The 27,316-nt window shown below is 48.2% G+C and overlaps 1 protein-coding gene across 3 annotated transcripts in view; it reads left to right on the top strand.

Annotated features, from left to right (window-relative positions):
* Positions 1-17,399, top strand: part of hook2 (hook microtubule-tethering protein 2) — a 78,514-nt gene extending 61,115 nt beyond the window's left edge. For 2 of the 3 annotated variants that reach the window (XM_078429426.1, XM_078429428.1), the window contains 6 exons: positions 4,736-4,770; positions 6,227-6,309; positions 7,291-7,394; positions 10,654-10,758; positions 14,537-14,608; positions 16,045-17,398. In XM_078429426.1, the coding sequence (XP_078285552.1) occupies positions 4,736-4,770; positions 6,227-6,309; positions 7,291-7,394; positions 10,654-10,758; positions 14,537-14,608; positions 16,045-16,188 (543 nt within the window). In that variant the 3' untranslated portion in view covers positions 16,189-17,398. Of the gene's footprint in view, positions 1-4,735; positions 4,771-6,226; positions 6,310-7,290; positions 7,395-10,653; positions 10,759-14,536; positions 14,609-16,044 lie in introns of all 3 variants that reach the window. The other variant, XM_078429427.1, reaches the window with a different exon arrangement.
* Positions 17,400-27,316: the final 9,917 nt, after the last annotated feature.

Below are 27,316 nucleotides of genomic sequence, written 5' to 3'. Positions count from 1 at the left end.
GCGGTCCTGTCGGGGACAAACCAATTTAGCCCAAAATGCGGGATAGTCAATAGTCAATAGTGGTTTATTTGTCACATACACATAAATGTGTAGTGAAATGAAACATTACCCGCAGTTAAACAATAAGACCAATAAGAATAATCAATAAAAATGCAATAACACATACAATCACAACTAACACCAAACAAAAAGAAACATCCATCACAGTGAGTCTCCTCCAGTCCCTCCTCAGTGTGATGGAAGGCCACAATGTATTTTCTCTTCCCTGCCGTCTTCTCCCGCGGTCAGGCTGTTGGAGTTGCCACGTCGGGGCGGTCGGGGCTCCCGATATTGAAGCCCCCGCTGGGCAGTGAAAGGTCCACGGCCTATTTCAGGCCGCGCCGGACGGTGAAAGGTCCGCGGCTAATACGGGACAGTTGGCAACCCCACCTCTGACCCAGCGCCCGGGGCTGTGACGGCAATGGGATACAAACCCTTACTCTGTTATAGTGGACAATCAGCAATAACGGACACCATTCCCTATGCTCCATTACAGTGAGGGTTTGTTGTAATTCGATAAAATCCAAATTACTTATGCAACCAGGAATAGAGGGGAAACTTGAAAATATAGTTATGTTTTTTATGCTGATTATTTTTCATCATGGAGCAGTATTGTCATACTTTGAAAGCTGCGACTTCAGCAGGTTAAATGTAAAATGTAACACGGACTAAAGCGATTAATTTTGGTTTTGTATATGTCTAATGTGTTTCTTTCTCTTCCCTTTTGTGTGTTCTCACCTACAATAGGCCATTGTAAGTATATCAGCAGTTAGAAATACATCCAAAATGAGCTTACTGCACAGAAAAAGCACAAGTCAATTAAAAGGTTGCACTGTCTATTTGGCCAAGGCTACTACTTTAAACTGCTTCAATTATTACTTGTTGCTATCAAATCACGTTTATTTTTGTTTTAAATCTGCACAGGATGAATGATTACATTGAGGCACTCCGCTTTACTATTGGGGTTGGAGTTTCTTTCAACCCTTTGTGTGTCGTTTTCTCCACCAAAGAATACAGAACCGTGATGATCTGGTAGCTGTTTGTAGCCAGATAACACCTCAAACGCATTAAGGTGGGGCAGCGCAGCGGTAGAGTTGCTGCCTCACAGCGCCAGAGATCCAAGTTCGATCCTGACTACGGGCGCTGCCTGTACGGAGTTTGTACATTCTCCCTGATTTTATCCGGGTGTTCCGGTTTCCTCCCACACTCCAAAGCAGTCCAGGTTTGTGCGTTAATTGGCTTTGGTAAAATTGTAGACTGTCCCTAGTGTGTAGGATAGTGCTAGCGTGTGGGGATCGCTGGGCTGAAGGGCCTGTTTCAGCGCTGTATCTCTAAGGTCCAAAGTTCTAGCACCAATTTACTATCATGATAAAGAGGGAAATGTGTTTCTGGAACGTATTACAAATTGCCCATCTATTTTTTTTCTACTCTTAGCATAACTCTTTCCCAGAATCTTAAAACCAAAGGATTTTCCACCTCCAGTCTTTCTCCTATAATATTGGGCTTTTAAAACCCCTAATTTGTTGTTACTGAGACTGACTAAATAGTCCTTTCCAGTATTTGTCCCTTTTGTTGATAACAAGATGAAACCTGCAGTGTTCAATAATAAAAGTGCTACCCTAATAGAGTTATCAATTCTAAGAACGTCAAACATAGCTTTTGAGGGTGGCACGGTGGCGCAGCGGTAGAGTTGCCGCCTTACAGCGCTTGCAGCGCCAGAGACCCGGGTTCCATCCCGACTACGGGCGCTGCCTGTACGGAGTTTGTACGTTCTCCCCGTGACCTGCATGGGTTTTCTCCGAGATCATCTATTTCCTCCCACACGCCAAAGACGTGCAGGTTTGCAGGTTAATTGACTTGGTATAAGTGTAAATTGTCCCTAGTGTGTGTGTATAGGATAGTGTTAGTGTGGGCCGAAGGGCCTGTTTCTGCGCTGTATCTCTAAATGAAACTAAACTAAACATAAAGCAACCATTATCTCATTTGATAAAATCAGCCAACTAATATTCATGGTTGTGGACCTTGTTTTAATTAATTGGAAGTGTGTGGAGAATCATTTTGGAAGTGCAAAGCTGGCACTGGATATCAAAGGGTTGAAAGGATTCCATTTCCTTGGCAAAGTGAGATGGAGATGGTCACCAATCTTTCACTGGGCCTGTTGAGATCTTGTTCAAATATACGGTGTACCTAATGGATTGTATAAGAAGGAACCACAGATGCTGGTTTAAACTGAAGATAGGCACAAAATGCTGGAGTACCTCAGCGGGTCAGGCAGCATCTCTTCCCCCCCCCCCCCCTCCCCCTTTTCTCCAGAGATCCTGCCTGACCCCCTAAGTTACTCCAGCTTTGTGTGTCTATCGTACCTAATGGATTGTAGACACACACAAAATGCTGGAATAACTCAGCGGGTCAGGCAGCATCTCGGCAGAGAAGGAATGGGTGACGTTTCTGGGCCGAGACCCTTCTTCCTTCGACTGTCAGAACCCCTAGTCCGGGTTGGGTCCGATCTGGGAGGTCAGGAACCGGAGCTGACATCCTCTCTCACTGCTCCCCCTCTGTGATTCCTCCTGCCCTCCAGCTCTACGTTTTAACCCAGAAAGGAAGACGGGTCTCGACCCGAAACGTCACCCATTCCTTCTCTCCCGAGATGCTGCCTGAGCCGCTGAGTTACTCCAGCATTGTGTGTCTACCTTCGATTTTAACCAGTTTTTTTTCCTGTACCTAATGGATTGTTGTGGACATAACTGAACATTTGGTCACCGGCTCCTAATCTAAATAGCAACCCTCCATTGTCAACATCTGACTCCTGACACAATTATGTATCCCAGGCAGTCTAACGTCTAAACGAGCCCCCCTCCCTACAGAACCATGTCAAAGGCATTCCTAAAGTCTATGTAGATGACATCTACTACCCTGCCAACTCAGTCCTCTTCACCACCTCTTCAGACCGCTCAGTCTATCTGGGAACACTATTTCCCACGCAAAATCCTTGCTCCTATCCATAATCAGTCCTTGCATTTACAAATGCAGTTAGATCCTAGCATTACATAGATCTCTACGGATTGCAAACTATCCAAACTGATCGGACGATACTACGCATGAAGCTCTAGGGGCTAGCGGAATCAATGGGGATATGGGGAGAAGGCAGGCACGGGCTACTGATTGTGGACGAGCAGCCATGATCACAATGAATGGCGGTGCTGGCTCGAAGGGCCGAATGGCCTCCTGCACCTATTTCCTATGTTTCTATCCTGTCTCTCAAAATCCCCTCCATTAACGTTCCCACGATTGATATTGGGCTCAGCCTCCTGTAGATCTCTGGGTTGTCCTTGCAGCCCTTCTGAAATAACAGTGCAGCATTCGGGCGGCATGGTGGCACAGCGGTAGAGTTGCTGCCTCGCAGCGCCAGAGACCACGGGTGTTACCTGTACGGAGTTACCCGTACGCTCTCCCCGTGACCTGCGTGGGTTTTCTCCGGGAGCTCTGGTTTCCTCCCGCACTCCAGAGACATTCAGGTGTGGTGGTTAATTGGCGTGGGTAGAGATTGTAAATTGTACCTGGTGTGATAGTTGCTAGTATACAGGGATCGCTGGTCGTCGTGGACTGAAGGGCCTCTTTCCGCATCTCTAAACTAAACTGTTGCAGTTGTACAGAGCCCTGGTGAGACCACATCTGGAGTATTGTGTACAGTTTTGGTCCCCTCATTTGAGGAAGGACATCCTTGTAATTGAGGCAGTGCAGCGTAGGTTCACAAGGTTAATCCCCGGGATGGCGGGACTGTCATATGAGGAAAGATTGAAAAGACTAGGCTTGTATTCACTGGAGTTTAGAAGGATTTTAGAAGGATGAGAGGGATCTTATAGAGACATATAAAATTATAAAAGGACTGGACAAGCTAGGTGCAGGAAAAATGTTCCCAATGTTGAAGGTTAATTGGTTTGGTAAATATAAAAACTGTCCCCAGTGGGTATAGGATAGTGTTAGTGTGCGGGGATCGCTGGTCGGCGCGGACCCGGTGGGCCGAAGGGCCTGTTTCCGCGCTGTATCTCTAAATTAATATACCAGTAGAATCTCTTGGCTTCTCCTTTACTCTATCTGCCAAAACCATTTTTGCCTCTTTATCCCTCAAGTGAACCCCATCCCTCATATACTCAAAGGTTAAAAACAGTTACGACATTTGGACAGCTTCATGGTTAGGAAAAGTGTGGAGGGTTATGGGCCTAACCTGGGGAAGTGGGGATAGCATCGATGGGGAATCCTTGATGGCATGGGCAAGTTGGGCTGAACGGCCTGTTTCCATGCTTTATGACTGTCTGGGTTTGACTTTGAGCAATGGAGGACTTGGCGATAGGCCTCGGTCTCTGTTTGGTTATGTCCACGAGTCAAAACTATTATCTGATCAACACCAAACAGCACTGGAGTCCTTCTGGAATCTGACGTATATCTGTTTCAATGGACACGGAGCTCGGTGGCCCAGTGAAGGATTTGAGATGTTGGGGCAATGGTCCCCTCAGATTCTCAAGTGGGGAGCTTTGCTGCACTGCGATCACCTGGGTCGTATCTCTCTTCCTCTGTGATTAACGTTTGCAAGTGTGAGTTATTTTAATGAACAGAACCGTTGTGCTTTCCATCTGAGACATTACTTAACCATACCTTCGTTCCTTCCCCCCCCCCTCCCCCTTGTTTTTTTTTGCAGTCTAATTTGCTGAAACGGAAGCTGGATGAACACTTGTAAGTAGAAAATCAATCTCCTTCAAACATTTGGCCTTAAACGCAGAGATAGATAAAACTTGAAAACAAATATTTCCGCTAGGCTATCGTCACCAAAGTCCTTCAGTTGAAACCATGGCAACAGGTGGCTTGCACTACAATTTTACAAGCTCCTGATGTCCTCTAGATGTTCCTCTGCCAGGAAGTGCTTGCAAACCGTGCAAGCAGAAACCGCCCCTCCAGAACACACAGCTGCCTTGCTTCAGTTACGCTGAGCATGTGGAAAGTGGTTTTGAGGAGGATTGGGTTCATGAAGACCAACAAAAGTCTTCCCTGTAGTTGCCTGAACAAAGTTCAACACCTAATCACCAACAAAGCTGCCATTAGTGGCACTGGCAGCACAGTGGCGCAGCAGGTGGAGCCACTACCTCACGGCGCCTGAGACCCGGGTTCAATCCTGACCTCGGGTGCTGCCTGTGTGGAGTTTGCATGTATGTTTTTGCATAGTTCCCACGTTTTTCACTTTGCCAAATAAACGGAGAAATCGGATCGAAAAAAAAAAGGAAAAAATAAACGATGTATAGACTTGTAATGAACACTAGGTTTTCGCTAGAGGTCGCTAGGGTCCCGCTGGAAATCCCCCCCCCCCCCGGAAGTCTCTCCGAAAATATGGCACTCAGGCTGGGCAAGGCAGCCAATCTCGACCTCATTGGGACTTCCACGGCCGATCAGTGGGTTGAATTTGCAACCTGCGGCCGGGACTCTGGAACTCCAGCCAAGCTGGAGCCAGCACATCTATCCCCATCGCCGAGCGATTTCCTTGGCCGGCTGGATAAACCAGCAAAGCTCTGGAACCAAGAGTGCCAGAAAATCAGTGGTGGAACTGTAATGAGTAAATATTAAATTTATGTGCAAGATTATATAACTAAATTAATGAAGACGGGGTTAAAATATAAAACACAGCAGAAAAGCCAATTACCACCATTTTGGGCTGATTATCAATGTGCAAATTTACATCAAAATGTTATTAGTATACAGTGACATATTCACATTATTTTGTAATGTCCGTTTTTACTTAGAAATGCACTAAAAGAGGCTTGAAGCTGGTAGTTTTGTGTGTAAATTTTCAAAATGTTCCAATTTTCTGACCCTGTTGTACGCCTCACGCAAGCGCTCGGTTCTTTTCCTCTGTGTTTTTAACTTCACTCACATGCCTGTACATCCCAAAGACCTGCAGGTTTGTAGGTTAATTGGCTTCTGTAAATTATCCCTAATGTGTGGGGAGTGGTATAACATAGAACATGGTGTAAATGGGTGATCGAGGGTCGGTGTGGACTTGGTGGGCCGAATGGCCGGTTTCCATAAACGTTCAAACCGTGCTGATGAGTATGGCGATAAAATTATCCTTGCCCTTTCCCCCCCCCCCCCCCCCCCGCGTGTGTTGCTCCCCACACTGAGTTCTCTCACATCCTCACAGGGAGAAGCTACACGAGGCTCACACTGAGCTCCAGAAGAAACGGGAATACATTGACGACCTGGAGCCCACCGTTGACAGCTACAGTAAGTGGTAGGGTCTGCTCACCTGTCAAACTGACCATTTAAGGGCGGCACGGTGGCGCAGCGGTAGAGTCGCTGCCTCACAGCGCCAGAGACCCGGGTTCCATCCTGACTACGGGCGCTGTTTGTACCTTCTCCCCGTGACCTGCGTGGGTTTTCTCCGAGACCTTCGGTTTCCTCCCACACTCCAAAGACGTGCGGGTTTGTAGGTTAATTGGCTTGGTAAATGTAAAAATTGTCTATGGGAACTACACTCGCCCCCCTGCAGGACCTATACATCAGGAGGTGCAGATCCAGAGCCAGCAACATTATGGGGGACCCCTGCCACCCCAGCAACGGGCTGTTCCAGCTGCTACGGTCAGGCAAACGCCTCCGCTGTCACGCTGTGAAAACAGAGAGGATGAGACAGAGTTTCTTCCCACAGGCCATCAGGACTTAACTCTCATATTACCAGGGACTAATTTAATTTACTGCATTAATGTATTTGTTGTGTTTAAAAAAAAATCTATTCTGTTTTGTAGTTTAGCACAATCTGCAGGCGTTGCCACTTTCATCTCACTGCACATCTTGTATATGTATGTGACAAATAAATTTGACTTGACTTGACTAGTGGGTGTAGGATAGTGTTAGTGTGTGGGGATCGCTGGTCGGCGCGGACCCGGTGGGCCGAAAGGGCCTGTTTCTGCGCTGTATCTCTAAACTAGGGGAAAAAAAACCTGAGGACCACTTTTGTTACACAAAGGGTGGTGGGTGTATGGAACGAGCTGCCGGAGGAGGCATTTGAGGCCAGTACTACCACAACATTTAAGAAACATTTGGACGGGTACTGGATAGGACGGGTTTGGAGGGATATGGGCCAAACGCAGGCAGGCTGGTGTAGATGGGGCATGTTGGTCGGTGTGGGCAAATTGGGCCGCAGGGCCTGTTTCCACACTGTGTCACACTCTGTGCTCAGTGCCCAATGTGTTCATGTTCCATTTGTAGCAGCCCACAAGATTGACGAGCTGCAGGAGGTTTTGAAGAAGAAAGACGAGGACATGAAGGCGATGGAGGAGCGCTACAAAAAGTACCTGGAGAAGGCGCGGACAGTGAGTGCACGATCTGCTGCTGGACAACGCGCACGCTCCACTCACGCTCCGTCACCGCGCAATTACGCTTCAATTCATAGAAACATAGAAAACAGGTGCAGGAGTAGGCCATTCGGCCCTTCAAGCCTGCACCGCCATTCAATATGATCATGGCTGATCATCCAACTCAGTATCCCGTACCTGCCTTCTCTCCATACCCCCTGATCCCTTTAGCCACAAGGGCCACATCTAACTCCCTCTTAAATATAGCCAATGAACTGGCCTCAACTACCTTCTGTGGCAGAGAATTCCACAGATTCACCACTCTGTGTGAAAAAAAATGTTCTCATCTCGGTCCTAAAAGACTTCCCCCTTATCCTTAAACTGTGACCCCTTGTTCTGGACTTCCCCAACATCGGGAACAATCTTCCTGCATCTAACCTGTCCAACCCCTTAAGAATTTTGTAAGTTTCTATAAGATCCCCCTCAATCTTCTAAATTCCAGTGAGTACAAGCCGAGTCTATCCAGTCTTTCTTCAAATGAAAGTCCTGCCATCCCAGGAATCAATCTGGTGAACCTTCTCTGTACTCCCTCTATGGCAAGAATGTCTTTCCTCAGATTAGGAGACCAAAACTGTATGCAATACTCCAGGTGCGGTCTCACCAATGCCCTGTACAACTGCAGCAGAACCTCCCTGCTCCTATACTCAAATCCCCTCGCTATGAATGCCAACATACCATTGGCTTTCTTCACTGCCTGCTGCACCTGCATGCCTACTTTCAATGACTGGTGTACCACGACACCCAGGTCTCGCTGCATCTCCCCTTCTCCTAATCGGCCACCAGAAGCACATTACCATTTTCCATACTCTCTTGGTAACTTTATAAGAATCAGTTTCTTCATAGTTTGTCATTTAAATGCAGGTTGTGCATTAGATTAGTAAGGTCATAAGAGATGGGTGCAAAATTATTTCTCGCGCAAATACAATACAATACAATATATCTTTATTGTCATTGTACAGGGGTACAACGAGATTGGGAATGCGCCTCCCATACGATGCAATAAATCAATTAGCTAGTCAGTATTAATTTAAACAACCCAATGAAACAAATTGTAACAGTTTTAAACAGAATAAAGAGCAAGTCGATCTGTGCCGGATCACTGTGCGATGTGACCATCCGGCTCAGCAGGACCGGTTCATAGCAGCTATGGCCCTGGGGATGAAGCTGTTCCTGAGTCTGGAGGTGCGGGCGTAGAAGGCCTTGTATCGTCTGCCCGATGGTAGAAGTTCAAACAGACTGTTGCAGGGGTGTGAAGAGTCTTTGTGGATGCTGGTGGCTTTTCTGAGGCATCGTGTGTTGTAGATGCCCTCCAAGGCTGGTAGCTGTGTTCCGATGGTCCTCTGAGCTCTATGGACTACCCGCTGAAGAACTTTCCTCTCTGCCTCCGTGCAGCTGAGGTACCACACAGGGATGCCATGTGTGATGCTATTTTAGGTTTGTTTTACACTAATCTGATCAGAGTGTGGCGACCTAGTGCTTTGTGTAGGAAAAGAACTGCAGATGCTGGTTTATATTGAAGGTAGACACAAAATGCTGGAGTAACTCAGCGGGTCAGGCAGCATCTCGGGAGAGAAGGAATGGGTGACGTTTTGGGTCGAGACCCGGAAGCTGCCTGACCTAGTGCTTTGGTTCAATTTCCATTTTGGTCACTCATGAGTGATAGGAGCAGAATTAGGCCATTCATCCTATCGTCTCTTCCGCCATTCAATCATGGCTGATCTATCTCTCCCTCCTAACCCCATTCTCCTGCCTTCTCCCCGTAACCTCTGACACCCGCACTAATCAACAATCTATCTATCTCTGCCTTAAAAATATCCGCTGACTTGGCCTCCACAGCCTTCTGTAGCAAATAATTCCACAGATTCACCACCCTCTGACTAAAGAAATTCCTCCTCATCTCCTTCCTAAAGGAACGTCCTTTAATTTTGAGGCTGTGCCCTCTAGTCCTCGACTCTCCCATGAGAAAAGGTTACGAGGAGATGGCAGGAGAATGGGGTTGAGAGGGGAAAATAGATCAGCCATGATCAAATTCCCTTATGTAAAATACACTGTAATGGCTCGATTGTAATCATGTGTTGTCTTTCTGCTGACTGGTTAGCACACAACAAAAGGTTTTCACTGTACCTCGGTACACGTGACAATAAACTAAACTAAAATGGCGGAGCAGACTCAATGGGCCAAATGGCCTAATTCAACTGCAGAAGGACCTCTTTGCTCCTATACTCAACTCCTCTTGTTATGAAGGCCAGCATTCCATTGGCTTTCTTCACTGCCTGCTGTACCTGCATGCTACCTTTCAGCGACTGATGCACTAGGACACCCAGATCACGTTGTACGTCCCCTGTTCCTAACTTGACACCATTCAGATAATAATCTGCCTTCCTATTCTTACCACCAAAGTGGATAACCTCACACTTATCCACATTAAACTGCATCTGCCATGCATCCGCCCACTCACACAACGTGTCCAAGTCACCCTGCAACCTCATAGCATCTTCCTCACAGTTCACACTACCACCCAGCTTTGTATCATGTGCAAATTTGCTAATGGTACTTTTAATCCCTTCATCCAAGTCATTAATGTATATTGTAAATAGCTGCGGTCCCAGCACCGAACCTTGCGGTACCCCACTAGTCACTGTCTGCCATTCTGAAAGGGACCCATTTATCCCCACTCTTTGCTTTATGTCTGTCAACCAATTTTCGATCCATGTCAGTACCCTACCCCCAATACCATGTGCTCTAATTTTGCCCACTAATCTCCTATGTGAGACCTTGTCGAAGGCTTTCTGAAAGTCAAGGTACACCACATCCACCAGCTCTCCCCTGTCAATTTTCCTAGTTACATCCTCAAAGAATTCCAGTAGATTAGTCAAGCATGATTTCCCCTTCGTAAATCCATGCTGACTCGGAACGATCCTGTTACTGCTATCCAAATGCTCCGCAATTTTGTCTTTTATAATTGACTCCAGCATCTTCCCCACCACTGGTCTAACTGCTCCTGTGTCTTGCAGTCTCATAGACACATTGAGAAAGGTACAATTTGGAAAGGTTTACAATCGGAGTTTTGCAATCTCTTTACAGTTTTTTGGGCAGATTCAGCTTATTCAGGGAAAGGTGGGTGTAAACATTTTAGAAATAAAAGTAAATTGTAACACTTCGAGCATTCACCAGCACTGATAGGTTTGACCATCTCAACTCATTTTTATTTTTGCAGGTGATTCGAACTCTCGATCCAAAACAAACGCCAACTGCAGCTCCAGAGGTTCAAGCCTTAAAAAACCAGTTACATGAGAAAGAAGTTAAGATTCATTTGTTAGAGGTATGGCTTTGATGTAATAGTTGGACGCCTGACTCTATTGACCTTTCTATTGCTACATAGAAACCTAGTGAATGAGTGAATGATACTTTATGAATGATAGTTTAGTTTAGTTTAGAGATACAGCGCGGAAACAGGCCCTTCGGCCCACCGGGTCCGCGCCGACCAGCGATCCCCGCACATTAACACCATCCTATACCCACTAGGGACATATAAGATTATTAAGGGGTTGGAAACGTTAGAGGCAGGAAACATGTTCCCAATGTTGGGGGAGTCCAGAACCAGGGGCCACAGTTTAAGAATAAGGGGAAGGCCATTTAGAACAAAAACTTTTTCAGTCAGAGAGTTGTGAATCTGTGGAACTCTCTGCCTCAGAAGGCAGTGGAGGCCAATTCTCTGGATGCATTCAAGAGAGAGCTAGATAGAGCTCTTAAGGATAGCGGAGTCAGGGGGTATGGGGAGAAGGCAGGAACGGGGTACTGATTGAGAATGATCAGCCATGATCACATTGAATAGTAGTGCTGGCTCGAAGGGCCGAATGGCCGCCTCCTGCACCTATTGTCTATTGACAATTTTTACATTTACCAAGCCAATTAACCTACAAACCTGCACGTCTTTGGAGTGTGGGAGGAAACCGAAGATCCCACACAGGTCACGGGGAGAACGTACAAACTCTGTACAGACAGCACCCGTAGTCGGGATGGAACCCGGGTCTCCGGCGCTGCATTCACTGTAAGGCAGCAACTCTACCGCTGCGCCACAGTGTTGCCCTACCTTAACGTCACATGTACCTAGGTACAGTGAAAAGCCTTACGTTGCAAACAGCCTAGGCAGTACACAAGTGTCGTAGGAAGGAACTGCAGATGCTGGCTTAAACCGAAGATAGACACAAAATGCTGCAGTATCTGAGCGGGACAGGCAGTAGCTCAGGACAGAAGGAATGGGTGACGTTTCGGGTCGAGTCTGAAGAAGGGTCTCGACCCGAAACGTCACCCATTCTTTCTCTCCAGACATGCAGCCTCTCCCGCTGAGATACTGCAGCGTTTTGTGTCCACCTTCAGCACAACAATGTGTTGGCGCAAGTACCGAACGGTCCTATCTATTGCCTGGCACGGCACGTGGCAGCAGCTTTGCCCCAGCTGCCAGTTCCCCCTTCGTTCTCGGTGCTCCACCCACCCACGCCAGTTCCCCCTTAGCGGTTCCGTCTGTGATGGGAATGTGGCTTTAAGGGGCACAGGTCGGGCAGTTGAACATTCCGGGTAACAGGTAGAGGAGTGGATTCAATGGAGGAAGAGGGGGAACGACAATATTGTTTAAGGAAACCATTGCAAAGAAAGTGTGTGTGACTCCAGGTCCCTGGATCATTAGCCACATGATGAGGTAAAATGAGATCTTTCATAGACACAGACCGATTAATATACCAGTAAGGTAGCTGGTAGAGCAGCTGCCTCACTGTGCCAAAGACCCGACTCTAATCTTGATCTCGGGTGCTCTCTGTGTGGAGTTTGCACGTTCTCCCTGTGACCGCGTGGGTTTCCCAAAGATGCGCGGGTTTGTAGTTTAATTTATAGGAAAGAAACTGCAGGTGCTGGTTTAAATCGAAGGGAGACACAAAATGCTGGAGTAACTCAGCGGGTCAGGCAGCATCTCGGGAGAGAAGGAATGGGTAACTTTTCTGGTCGAGATCCTTAAGGAGTTACTTCAGCATTTTGTGTCTACCTTTGTAGTTTAATTGTTCTCTGTAAAATTGCCCCCCCCCCCTAGTTTATTTTCATTTAATAATTTATTTGAAAAAGGGACAATGTAGATTTTTAGATTTTTTTAGATTTAGAGATACAGCGTGGAAACAGGCCCTTCGGCCCACCGAGTCCATGCCGCCCAGCGATCCCCGCACACTAACACTATCCTACACACACACTAGGGACAATTTAAAAAATCAGTCTGAAGAAGGGTCTCGACCCGAAACGTCACCCATTCCTTCTCTCCTGAGATGCTGCCTGACCTGCTGAGTTACTCCAGCATTTTGTGAATAAATACCTTCGATTTGTACCAGCGTCTGCAGTTATTTTTCTAAACAAATGTAAATGTACTCAAGTTAGCTGAGAGGCTAGTTTTCATCGACAGTCCCTTAGCCTGAAGTTGTTAGGTATCCTAGAAAAGGAAGACAATACAATATCTACAATAGTTAAAAACATAGTACATTACCATACAAAGCAACACAGTTAATTAAAATGAGCAGACAAAACCCAAACAGCAGATGTGAAAATACAGTGTGAGTACAATCTTAATTTAAAGTTGACATTTAAGTTTAAGTTTTAAAAGTCACGTTCAAGTTGGATAAAACTGGAATCAGTGTTGACATTGTTGGTTCTCAATAAGCCGTTTCCTGACGTTAAGCTTAAATGAATAATATGATGGGGAGTCTCTAACTGATTGTGGTACTGAATTCCGTTGATGTGAGGGGAGTGGATGAGCAAGTGGGATAGGAAGGAACCAGTGCGAACGGGTGATCGATGGTCGGCATGGACCAAGGTGGGCCGAAGGGCCTGTTTCCGTGCTGTATCGCTAAACCCGGCCCGTCCAAACATCGCAGAGGGAGAAGGGGCAGGCTCCATCGGCAGGAGTGTGATGGCGCACAAGCTGAGGGTTGTGGAGTTTCATCTGGGAGACACGGCACAGATTTGCACGGAAACCGGGTTCTCCTCCAGTCAAGGATGTCCAGGGTGTTTTATTGTCTCTATTCCATGGAGCGCAGGAGGATGAGGGGAGATCTTACAGAACTGTACAAAATCATGAGAGGAATAGATCGGGTAGATGCACAGAGTCTCTTGCCCAGAGTCGGGGAATCGAGGACCAGAGGACATAGGTTCAAGGTGAAGGGGAAAAGATTTAACAGGAATCCGAGGGGTAACTTTTTCACACAGAGGGTGGTGGGTGTATGGAACAAGCTGCTAGAGGAGGTAGAATATGTAAACTTAGTACACTGGAAATAATATAACAAATGACAGCGAGAGAAATGAAGAGTTCAGTGTATGTCACAGGGAGAAGGTGCAAAACTCCCCGAGGTCAAGATGGAACCCGGGCCTCTGGCGCTGTGAGTAGGTGTTCTGAAACCTTCAATCTTTAAAGGTCAGCTTTTCTTGGGCTAAATAGAAATCCTTGGAAGCATTGTGTAGTAAATGTTTTGCTGAGACGGCGTTTGTACGTTGTGGAAATGACGTTGAATGGAGAGGTTGCTCTGAGCATGAGTGACGTATTTGGAATAGCAGTGAACACTTGGCCTTGAATCTTCTCCATGTGGGTTTCTTGTTGTCACTATTGATACACAGCTGACGAGAGATGGTGACGTAGCATGGAACGATTGCTAAATGTATATCCTGGTCAAAACATTCAATATATTCCTGGCACTGGGCCTGTACTCAGAGTCACAGAGTGATACAGTGTGGAAACAGGCCCTTCCGCCCAACTTGCCCACACTGGCCAACATGACCCGGGTTCCATCCTGACTACGGGCACCATCTGTACGGAGTTTGTACGTTCTCCCCGTGACCTGCGTGGGTTTTCTCCGACATCTTCGGTTTCCTCCCACACTCCAAAGACGTGCAGGTTTGTAGGTTAATTGACTGGGTAAATGTAAAAATTGTCCCTAGTGTGTGTAGGATAGTGTTAATGTGCGGGGATCGCTGGGCGGCGCGGACTCGGTGGGCCGAAGGGCCTGTTTCCGCGCTGTATCTCTAAATCTAAATCTAAAAAAATTCACACATCTTTCTATTTTTCCTAGACTGATTTTGAAAAAAATAAATCGCAGAGAGATCAAGAGGAGAAGTTGATCATCAGTGCCTGGTACAACATGGTACGTCCACAGTTTTAATGTAGTGGTTGACATAGAGCTCAATGCCTGTGTGGAACATGATGCTAAGACCAACTCCTAATCCCTCCATTCCCTACGTATCCAAAGGCCTGTTAAACGCCACTGTTGTATCTGCCTCCACCACCATCCCCGGCAACGCCTTCCAGGCACCCACCACCCTCCGTGACTTTAGACATACAGCGCGGGAACAGGCCCCATAGTCCCACTGAGTCTGAGTCCACCAGCAATCACCCTGTACACCAGCACTCTCCCACACAGTTTTCAATTTTACCTAAGTCAATTGACCTACAAACCTGTACGCCTTTGGAGTGTGGGAGGAAACCGGAGCACCCGGAGAAAACCCACGCGGTCACAGGGAGAACGTACAAACTCCGTGCAGACATCGCCCGTGGTCAGGATGGAACCCGGGTCTGTGGCGGTTTCCTCCCACACTCCAAAGGCGTACATGCTTGTCGGTTAATTGGCTTCTGTAAATTGTGTATTGCTGTTCAGCGCAACTGTATATATTCCAGCATCTGCTGTCTCTTGCACACAAATTGACGGGTAAATGTACACAAATTGACAGGTAAATGTAATAAAGACAATGAAGCAAAGAAGCAAAAACACTATTTTCACATTTTAAGTGCCAAAGTAACGAGCAAAACTGAGCTGATTTTTTTTTAAGGACGTCAAACCTGAACTGTGGCTAATCCTTGCAATCTAGGTTCAGACACTGCCAAAAGGGAATGCAGTCTGTCACTACCCATCGCTGCCACCAGGTGGGAGTAATGCTGCACTTCTGAGTTTAACTAAACAAACAAACCTTCAGTAACGTTTGATTGAAATGCGATTTTATCCATGCACTCTGAGCAAAGTTTAGCAAGATTATTAAGGGGTTGGACACGTTAGAGGCAGGAAACATGTTCCCAATGTTGGGGAGTCCAGAACCAGGGGCCACACAGTTTAAGAATAAGGGGTAGGCCATTTAGAACTGAGATGAGGAAAAACTTTTTCAGTCAGAGAGTTGTGAATCTGTGGAATTCTCTGCCTCAGAAGACAGTGGAGGCCAATTCTCTGGATGCTTTCAAGAGAGAGCTAGATAGAGCTCTTAAGGATAGCGGAGTCAGGGGGTATGGGGAGAAGGCAGGAACGGGGTACTGATTGGGAATGATCAGCCATGATCACATTGAATGGCGGTGCTGGCTCGAAGGGCCGAATGGCCTCCTCCTGCACCTATTGTCTAAACCGAAGATCTCGGAGAAAACCCACGCAGGTCACGGGGGAGAACGTACAAACTCCACACAGACAGCACCCGTAGTCAGGATGGAACCTGGGTCTCCGGCGCTGCATTCGCCTTAAGGTACCGCTGCGCCTGTTGTTGTTGTGGACAGCGGAGAGGGACTGAGGGGGGGTTTCACCCTGTCTGCGTTTCTCCGCAGGGGATGGCTCTCCACCAGAAGGTATCGGAGGAGCGGTCTCGGGGTCCGGGTCAGTCGCAGTCCTTCCTGGCGCAGCAGCGGCAAGCCACCAACGCACGCCGGTCGCATCCGAGGCGGCTGCAGCAGCAGTCCATAATGCGATAGCCCGGCACCACCGCAGCATTCAAGTGTGAAGAGCAAGTACAACACCTCAAAGCAACGTGACCCCACACGCCTGACTCCGCCAGACACACCGTGCTGGAGTAACACAGCGGCTCAGGCACCCTCTCTGGAGAGAAGGAATGGTCAACACCCTCCTTTCAGGTCTGAAGAAACGTCACCTATCCATGTTCTCCAGAGATGCTGCCTGACCCGCTGAGTTACTCCAGCACTCTGTGAAACGTCACCTATCCATGTTCTTCAGAGATGCTGCCTGACCCGCTGAGTTACTCCAGCACTCTGTGAAACGTCACCTATCCATGTTCTTCAGAGATGCTGCCTGACCCGCTGAGTTACTCCAGCACTCTGTGAAACGTCACCTATCCATGTTCTTCAGAGATGCTGCCTGACCCGCTGAGTTACTCCAGCACTCTTTCTTCGGTTGAAACTGGAATCTGCGGTTCCTTCCTGTCTTGTCCCAGCCCGGGTTTGACTGGAAGCAGTGGGGGGTCTGGTACACCAGGCCAGGCCATTGTGAGTTTCCCCTTCTGACAACACTAATTCTCATCGCACATGAAGTCCCTCAGCTGTCCGCATGGTCCTCCATTCGATCTGTGCTTCAATAGTGGCTAAAATACAGAGAGCCTCTGAGCTCCGCTTGTAAATTCTACAACAGGAATTGTACGTCTGACTAGTATTGAGAGGCAGCGCGGAAACTCAGCTGTTGCCCTGTATCTTACACTTGATCTGCCATGATCTCGTGATGAATGTAACATCAGACACATGTCGGAGTGCAAGACCATTTGCCCAGCCCTTGGGTTGCGTTGCAATGTGCCTTCTCCTTGAATGATATATATTTTTCTCTCTGCCTATTGCGAAAGAAATTAAACTTTTTTAAAAAATCGATTCTCTAGGTGATTAGCGGAGGTGAATTTTACGAGTTTATCTGGCTAATTGATTTTTATGTGTTATTGCTGTGAAAATCGTCCTTAGTACTGTAGGGAGTAGACTGTAAAACTGAAATCAATAATTAAACTGAATTCTTCTGACGATATTTGAGTTTATATTCAAATTGAATGTAAATGTGCAGCTAGGCAGAGGGCAGCTACTGGAGAGGGAAATGGTCTACATCCCATGGTCTCTGCTTTTGTTAATTTAAATAAAGTTTTTGTCCATTATGTGTGTAAATAGGTGACTTGCCTGATTTTTATTAATATAAGAAATGTGTTTATAATTATAGAACGCTTGGAACTGCAGGTGCTGGTTGACCCAAAAAAAAAAGGCGCAGAGTGCTGGAGTAACTCAGCAGGTCAGGCAGCATCTTTGGAGAACATTGATGCATTCAAGAGAGCTAGATAGAGCTCTTAAGGATAGTGGAGTCAGGGGGTATGGGGAGAAGGCAGGAACGGGGTACTGATTGAGAATGATCAGCCATGATCACATTGAATGGTGGTGCTGGCTCGAAGGGCTGAATGGCCTCCTCCTGCACCTATTGTCTATACCTATCCTATCCATGTACCTGACTCAATGTTTCTTATGTTTCTATAGTCCCAGCCTCAACTACCTCCTCTGGCAGCTTGTTCCATACACCCACCACCCTCTGTGTGAAAAAAGTTACCCCTCTGGTTCCTAATAAATCTTCCCCCTCACTTTAAACCTAGGTCCTCTGGTTCTCGATTCCCCTACTCTGAGTAAAAGACTGTGCATTTATCCGATCTATTCCTCTCATGACTTTGTGACTTTCCTCGGTACAAGCCAGCATCTGTAGTTCCCCCGTGTTGCATTCTGCCTGGTTATAGCGTTGTCAATTAATTGGATTATATTGTTCAAAATGTCTCTATTTGCTTGTGACCATTTGTGGTACTTAGATACACAGGCAGTCTGATACAGCATGAGCTACTGCGCATAAAATTGGACTTGACAGCCATATGCGCAAAGGTCCTCCTTTAATGCACTGACCTGGGGTGGCACAGGGGCATAGTGGTAGAGCTTACAGCGCCAGAGACCCAGGTTCCATCCTAACTACAGGTCCTGGTCTGTGCAGAGTTTGCAAGTTCCACCCACTCTCCAAAGACGTGCAGGTTTGGTGGTTAATTGGCTTGGTAAAAATGGTCAATTGTCCCTCGTGTGTGTAGGTTAGTGCTAGTGTACGGGGTAATCGCTGTTCATAGAAACATGGAAGTTAGGTGCAGGAGTAGGCCATTCGGCCCTTTGAGCCAGCACCGCTTTTCAAGACGATTATTTTCTGATCATCCAAAATCAATCCCCTGTTCCTGCTTTCTCCCCATATCCCTTGATTCTGTTAGCCCCAAGAGCTAACTTTCTTTTGAATACATCTCCACTGCCTTCTGTGGAATGGCTGTGTTGTCCTAATTAGCAAAGAAACTTTAATAGACTCTTTTACATCAGAGAATCTGAGCACCTTTGCTCAGTCCGCCTTGGCATACGTGATCTCCCAGTTGCCAAACACTTTAACTCCCCCTCCCTTTCCCACACTGACCTTTCTGTCCTGGGCCTCCTCCATTGTCAGAGTAAGGCCCAGCGCAAATTGGAGGAACAGCACCTCATATTCCGCTTGACAATAGGTGCAGGAGGAGGCCATTCGGCGCTTCAAGCCAGCACAACCATTCAATGTGATCATGGCTGATCATTCTCAATCAGTACCCCGTTCCTGCCTTCTCCCCATACCCCCTGACTCGGCTATCCATAAGAGCTCTATCTAGCTCTCTCTTGAAAGCTTGGGTAGCTTACACCCCAGTGGTATGAATATTAATTTCTCTAACTTCAAGTAACCTTTGCATCCCCTCTCTCTCCACCCCTCCCCCTCCCTCATCATCGCACTAGTTTCACTGTCATGTTGGGTTTCACTGACTGTGTAACTCGTTATCACCCAGCCTAAACCAACAATGGATCATTGTGGGCTCCACCTTTCCTTGATCATCGTTGCTTTTTGCATATCTTTCATTGGTTTGTCTGAAGTACCTTCTATATCTCCCGTTGCCCTTTCCCAACTCTCAGTCTGAAGAAGGGTCTCAACCCGAAGCGTCACCTGTTCCTTCTCTCCAGAGAGTCCGTCTGACCCGCTGAGTTACTCGAGCATTTTGTATCTACCCTCGATTGAAACCAGCGTCTGCAGTTCCTTCCTGCACAAGCTAAATTGGACTTTAATTAGTTCATCTAATCTTCTACTTTGGAGGATGAAGGGGAGCTTTCTGCTCAGGTGGACAACTGACAGGTAATCCTGAAGATTGTTTCAGCGACTGCATTTGCAATGTATTCATGACAATCAATTCACCATTCGTGCTCTGAACCCATTCATTACTAACATCTTGCACTTGAGAGCATCTTTCATACAAAGTTAAACTAAGCTGTTTGATACAAGCAGCACAGTATAAAGTTGTTGCCTCACAGCGCCAGAGACCCGGCCGGGTTCCATCCTGACTACGGGCGCTGTCCGTACGGAGTTTGTACGTTCTCCCCGTGACCCGCGTGGGTTTTCTCCGGGTGCTCCGGTCTCCTCCCACACGTGCAGGTGTGTAGGTTAATTGGCTTCTGTGAATTGTCTCCTGGTGAGTGTAGGATAGAATTAACGTCAGGTCGGCCTGCACTCTGTGATCTGAAGGGCCTGTTTCCACGCTGTATCGCTAACCTAAACTAGACTAAACTAAAGGAAGGAACTGCAGGTGCTGCTTTGCACCAAAGACAGACTCAAAGTGCTGGAGTAACTCAGTGGGTCAGGCAGCATCTCGAGAAAAGGAATAGGTGATGTTTCGGGGCCCGTAATGTCACTTATCCATGTTCTCCAGCGATGCTGCCTGACCCGCTAAGTTACTCCGGCATTTGGTGTCTATAGACTAAAGTATAATCAGATGTTTTCAGTGGCTGATTTATATGACTTTAAGATGAACAAGAATCCCAGAGTATGGTGTCATCTTGGTTTATAATGCCCAACTGAATTGGAATTGGGTAAGGGGGAATAGTTTAGTTTAGAGATACAGCGCGGAAACAGGCCCTTCGGCCCACCGATACTGTACCGACCAGCGATCCCCGCACTCTAACACTATTCTACACACACTAGGGACAATTTACAATTCTACCATAGCCAAATAACTTACAAACCTGCACGTCTTTGGAGTGTGGTAGGAAACCGAAGATCTCGCAGAAAACCCACGCAGGTCACTGGGAGAACGTACAAACGGAGTACAGACAGCCTCCGTGGTCAGGATGGAACCCGGGTCTCCGGCGCTGCATGTGCTGTAAGGCAGCAACTCTACCGCTGAGCCACCATGCCGCCTGCTGAAGGATGCCAAACTCTGCGGAGTTGGGACTTTAAGAAGGAGAATAATTAAAAGGCCGTGAATGACCGTCTTTAAATGAATCTCACATTCTCTGTCCTCCTGTCTCATCTCTATGGATTGAAACATCTGAAGGGAAAACAGAATTAATTCTTCAGCACTGAAACGTAACTGGTGTTGGAAGGAACTGCAGATGCTGGTTTAAACCGAAGATGGACACAGAAAGCTGGAGTAACTCGGCGGGACAGGCAGCATCTCTGGAGAGAAGGAATGGGTGATATTTTGGGCCGAGACCCTTCTTCAGACGTAACCAGCGATCTGCTTCACCGTTCAATGCCACCCACACACCGACCACGCTAGAATAATGCAAAACTCAGCACACACTTCTCAATAATTTATTCGTTTAAGCAAACTGCCAGGGCTTGTGCTGAACAGGAGATAACATTGACCTCATAGAAACATAGAAAATAGGTGCAGGAGGAGGTCATTTGGCCTTTCGAGCCAACACCACCATTCATTGTAATCATGGCTGATCATCCACAATCAGTAACCCGTGCCTGCCTTCTCCCCATACCCCTTGATTCCGCTAGCTTCTAGAGCTCTATCTAACTCTCTTTTAAATCCATCCAGTGAATTGGCCTCCACTGCCTTCTGTGGCAGAGAATTCCACAAATTCACAACTCTGGGTGAAATTTTCTCACCTCAGATTTAAATAGCCTCCCCTTTATTCTTAGACTGTGGCCCTTGGTTCTGGACTACCCCAACATTGGGAACATTTTTCCTGCGTCTAGCTTGTCCAGTCCTTTCATAATTTTTTACGTCTCTATAAGATCCACTAGCCCCTGGAGCTCTGTCTAACTCTCTTTTAAATCCATCCAGTGAATTTGCCTCCACTGCCCTCTGTGGCAGAGAATTTCACAAATTTCTGATGAATTCGTGCAGTTAAAGCCAGATTGGATCCAATGGGTGCAGAATTCATGAACGGTCTAAAATCATTAACCCTTCATCTAAAGAGCTTAAAGCAAACCTGGCCATTGCTTCTCAGAGTGAATGTTCACGGTAAGCAGCAATTGGTCAGCCTTTCTGGTCACCTCCCATCCAATCTGGACTCTATGGGCGGCACAGTGGCGCAGCGGTAGAGTTGCTGCCTTACAGCGAATGCAGTGCCGGAGACTCAAGTTCAATCCTGACTACGGGCGCCGTCTGTACGGAGTTTGTACGTTCTCCCCGTGACCTGCGTGGGTTTTCTCCGAGATCTTCGGTTTCCTCCCACACTCTAAAGACGTACAGGTATGTAGGTTAATTGGCTGGGCAAATTAAAAAAATTGTCCCTAGTGGGTGTAGGATAGTGTTAATGTGCGGGGATCGCTGGGCGGCGCGGACCCGGTGGGCCGAAGGGCCTGTTTCTGTGCTGTATCTCTAAATCTGAAAGGAATATTGCTAATCCCTTAGCATCAGTGGATGCATGAAACCTACCAAGACCGACAACATCTATCCACTCTCTGGCATTGCACCTCCTGGAATCAAAGACAATCATAGGATGAAAGACACCCCCTACATGACCAGCCTTTGCTACCTCAGCGTTTGAAATCACACAGAAGTTTCCTCTCTTCTGTCCATCCCCTGGACTGCAGTGCGTCGTCCAGAAGGCCCAAACTCTGGGAAGAGAGACTAGAGAAATCTCCGGAAGACACTCGCATGGCAACCGATCCCTCTGAGAAACTCCCACCAGGTTCCGACCAGCCGTGGATAACCTGGTGCAGTCTCAACAGACTGCGGACAGGCACGGGGAGGAGCAAATAGAACGTACTGAAGTGGGGATACACTGAAGATGCGGCAGACTGCGAGTGTGGACGGGGCCTCCAGGCCATGGAACATCTCCTGAGCTGTGACGTGCTGCATGACACACGCACTGTGAAGGATCTTACAGAGGCCAACCACGTGGCACTACAATGTGCTCGCTTTTGGCAAACATGACACAAAATAATAATAATAATCCCTTAGCACCCTTTACAGGTCTTTGGTTCGGCCACGTTGTAGTATTGCGTCTAGTTCTGGTCGCCTCATTGTAGACATAGAAACATAGACAATAGGTGCAGGAGGAGGCCATTCGGCCCTTTGAGCCATGCAATCTGATCATGGCTGATCATCCAAAACCCCGTTCCTGCTTTCTCCCCATGTTATGTCCCGTGTACGTTAATTACAGGATGTGGAGGCTTTGGCTAGGGTGCAGAGGGCATTTAAGGATGCCTGGATTAGGGGGCATTAGAGGGTGGGGGCGTGGCTGTGTTTTGCAGCTGCGGCTCACCGGCAGTCTCTCTGTCTTTTTTTTGTTTTTTTGTCTATTGTCGTCGTTTAATGTACGTTTTGTTCTATTTTTGACTCTGTGTATGTGGGGGGTGGTGGGGGGGTTGGGGGGAACCTTTTTTCTAATCTCTTCCTCAACGGAGATGCGACCTTTACCGTGTCGTATCTCCGTTCGCGCTACGGCCTAACATCGTGGAGTCGGCGGCCTCCAGCTGGGATCGACCTTGAAGACTCCGGTCGCAGGGCCTGGACTTACCATCTCGGAGGCTTCGGCCGTGGGCCCTGCAGACCGCAACATCGGGAGTTCGCAGGTCCCTGGCTGGCGGCCGGTTTTTGGGAGCTCCAGCCGTAGCAGCTTCGACCGCCCCGAAGTGCGAGGTACGATCGACCCGCTCGCAGGCCCTTCATCACCCTGCGTGGCCCGGCCGCAGCACTTTCCATCGCCCGGTGGGGGCTCAGGACTTTCATCGGCCTGCTCGGATCGGCCCTGGGACTTTCCATCGCCCGGTGGGGGCTTCAAAAAGTTGGGAGCCTCGATCACCTCGTGGCACCACGGGAGAAGAATGAGGAGGAGATAAGACTTTTCTTTGCCTTCCATCACAGTGAGGGTATGCCTAGAGCAATCACTGTGATGGCTGTTTGTGTAAAAATTGTATCTGTGTGTCCTGTGCTTTTTTGTTGTCTACTGCCGGACCCTGACGTGAGAGGACGCTGGCGCTGTTTATTCGCCGCTTTTCCGTTAGGATAGTTTGTCTGTTTGTTTTTATGTTGATTGTTTTTGTAAAGTGCTTTGAGCACCCGATAAGGCGCTATATAAAATAAATGCTTATTATTATTATTATTATTATTAGCTCCAAGGAGAGGTGGGGCAGACGTGCATTGTTTTCTCTGGAACGCTGGAGGTTGACAGGAGACCTGATAGAAGACGATAAAATGATGAGAGGCGTTGGCAGGGTAGACAGGCAGAACCTTTTTCCCCAGCATGTTGACATCAAATACCAAAGGGCGTAGCTTTTAGGTGAGAGGGGGCAAAGTTTAAAGGAGGAGATGGCAAGACACGTTTTTTTACACAGAGGTTTGTAGGTTAATAGACAATAGGTGTACGAGAAGGCCATTCGGCCCTTCGATTTGGTGCCATTTTAGAGGATTTGGATAGGCACATGGATATTTTAGTTTAGAGATGTAGTGCGGAAACAGGCCCTTCGGCCCACCGGGTCCGCGCCGACCAGCGATCCCCGCACATTAACACCATCCTACACCCACTAGGGACAATTTTTACATTTACCAACCCAATTACGTGCAGTTTTGGTCTCCAAATTTGAGGAAGGATATTCTTGCTATTGAGGGCGTGCAGCGTAGGTTTACTAGGTTAATTCCCGGAATGGCGGGACTGTCGTATGTTGAAAGACTGGAGCGACTAGGCTTGTATACACTGGAATTTAGAAGGATGAGAGGGGATCTTATCGAAACGTATAAGATTATTAAGGGGTTGGACACGTTAGAGGCAGGAAACATGTTCCCAATGTTGGGGGAGTCCAGAACCAGGGGCCACAGTTTAAGAATAAGGGGTTGGCCATTTAGAACGGTGATGAGGAAAAACTTTTTCAGTCAGAGAGTTGTAAATCTGTGGAATTCACTGCCTCCAAAGGCAGTGGAGGCCAATTCTCTGAATGCATTCAAGAGAGAGCTAGATAGAGCTCTTAAGGATAGCAGAGTCAGGGGGTATGGGGAGAAGGCAGGAACGGGGTACTGATTGAGAATGATCAGCCATGATCACAGTGAATGGTGGTGCGTACAGGCTCGAAGGGCCGAATGGCCTCCTCCTGCACCTATTGTATATATATTGTCTATTAACCTACAAACCTGCACGTCTTTGGAGTGTGGGAGAAAACCGAAGATCTCGGAGAAAACCCACGCAGGTCACGGGGAGAACGTACAAACTCCGTACAGACGGCGCCCGTAGTCGGGATGGAACCCGGGTCTCCGGCGCTGCATTCACTGTAAGGCAGCAACTCTACCGCTGCGCCACCATGCCGCCCATATGTAGGATATGTAGGGAGAAGAGGGATAGTGCAGGCAGGTAAGGATGGATCTTGGCAACTCCTGAACAACAGCCTCCCCCCTTCTGTCGTGCACCCCTTCCCCCTTCCCCCTCCCCACCCCCGCTCCTCAATCTTTGCACATTCGATTTTCATAGAAACATAGACAATAGGTGCAGGAGGAGACCATTCGGCCCTTCGAGCCAGCACCGCCATTCATTGTGATCACGACTGATCACAATCAGTAACCCGTGCCTGCCTTCTCCCCATATCCCTTGATTCCACTAGCCCCTAGAGCTCTATCTAACTCTCTCTTAAATCCATCCAGTTAATTGGCCTCCACTGCCCTCTGTGGCAGAGAATTCCACAAATTCACAACTCTCTGGGTGACATTTTTTTTTCTCACCTCAGTTTTAAATGGCCTCCCCTTTATTCTTAGACTGTGTGGCCCCTGGTTCTGGACTCCCCCAACATTGGGAACATTTTTCCTGCATCTAGCTTGTCCAGTCCTTTTATAATTTTATACGTCTCTATAAGGTCCTTATTTCCCCCTGAGATAAATAAAGTCCTATTGTATCGTCTCACGTTCGACAGACAGGGCAGAGCTTTAATAGACAATTGAAAATAGGTGCAGGAGGAGGCCATTCGGCCCTTCGAGCCAGCACCGCCATTTAATGTGATCATGGCTGACCATTCTCAATCAGTACCCCGTTCTGCCTTCTCCCCATACCCCCTGACTCCGCTATCCTTAAGAGCTCTATCCAGCTCTCTCTTGAATGCATTCAGAGAATTGGCCTCCATTGCCTTCTGAGGCAGAGAATTCCACAGATTTACAACTGAAAAAGTTTTTCCTCATCTCAGTTCTAAATGGCCTCCCCCTTATTCTTAAACTGTGGCCCCTGGTTCTGCTAATGGTGGTGGATCTGGTGAACTGTGCCATTAAGGTGAGAGGGTCAAAGTTTAGAGGAGATGTGTGCGGCAGGTTTTTTTACAAAGTGGGCGTTGGAGAAGGCACATACAGCAGTGATGTTTAAGAAGCTTTTGGATTGGCACATGGATATGCAGGGAATGGATCACGTGCAGGCAGATAAGAGTTGGTCTTGGCACCATGTTCAACACAGACCCTGTGGGCTGAAGGGCCTGATCCCGGGCTGTACTGTTTTATGTTCCATCGCCTCTGATCAAACCCTGCTAATGGTGGTGGATCAGGTGCCATCTTTTAGTGCAGTAGGCTGGGTCCCAAAGACTGAAGAACGTCTCCACTGACGGGCGGTCACGGTGGCACAGCGGTAGAGTTGTCGCCTCACAGCGAATGCAGCGCCGGAGACCCGGGTTCCATCCCGACTACGGGTGCTGTCCGTACGGAGTTTGTACGTTTTCCGCGTGACCTGCGTGGGTTTTCCCCGAGATCTTCCATTTCCTCCCACACTCCAAAGACGTGCAGGTTTGTAGGTTAATTGGCTTGGTAAATGTAAAAATTGTCCCTAGTGGGTGTAGGATGGTGTTAGTGTGCGGGGATCGCTGGGCGGCGCGGACCCGGTGGGCCGAAGGGCCTGTTTCCGCGCTGTATCTCTAAACTAAACTAAACTATTTTGCTTCCTTCCTCGTTCCTCAATAAGAAGAACCTGCAAAGGATCTTGTCACTGGTTTCCAGTGTTAGTTGACTTAAATGAATTGATTAAATTGGGAAGACAGTGAAACGTCAGTGGAAGTCCACTGTCAACCCTCCATGTGTGATCTGGCCGTTTCCAAACAAGATGTACAGCAGATTATGTGGACCTGCCACTATGGTTGCCAACTATACCACTCCCAAATAAGGGACAAGGTGACGTCATCGCCCCACGTGACCTCACCCAGCCAGCGGCCACGTGCTCCCGCTCCACCAATGGCGGCTGCCCGGGCCGGGATGCGGGTTGCTACGCAACGTCCGTTAGGAAGGCGCCCGGGCCTCGGACCTAGACTGTCCAGAGCTAAAATGTTGGAAACCTCGAGTGTCGGGACCTAAACTGTCGGGGCCTACAGCGTCCGGGCCGACAGCGTCCGGGCCTACAGTGTCCGGGCCTACAGGGTCTGGGCCTACAGGGTCTGGGCCTACAGGGTCTGGGCCTACAGGGTCCGGGCCTACAGCATCCAGGCCTACACTATCCGGGCCTACAGCACCCCTCCGGGCCTACAGCGTCCAGGCCTACACTATCCGGGCCTACAGCACCCCTCCGGGCCTACAGCATCCGGGCCTACAGCGTCCGGGCCTACAGCGTCCGGGCCTACAGCGCCCGTGCCTACTGTGTCCGGGCCTACAGCGTTCCCCCGGGCCTATAGCATCCCGGCCTACAGCGTCCGGACCTACAGTGTCCGGACCTACAACGCCCCCCCAGGCCTACATCGTCCTGGCCTACAGCGTCCGGACCTACAGTGTCCAGGCCTACAGCGTCCGGGCCTACAGTGTCCGGGCCTACAGTGTCCGGGCCTACAGTGTCCAGGCCTACAGCGTCC

Source organism: Rhinoraja longicauda, chromosome 37, assembly GCF_053455715.1.
Source record: "Rhinoraja longicauda isolate Sanriku21f chromosome 37, sRhiLon1.1, whole genome shotgun sequence".
Classification (NCBI taxonomy): Eukaryota; Metazoa; Chordata; class Chondrichthyes; order Rajiformes; family Arhynchobatidae; genus Rhinoraja; species Rhinoraja longicauda.
Note: the sequence above shows the minus strand (reverse complement) of the source record. Positions and strands in the feature narration are given on the sequence as shown.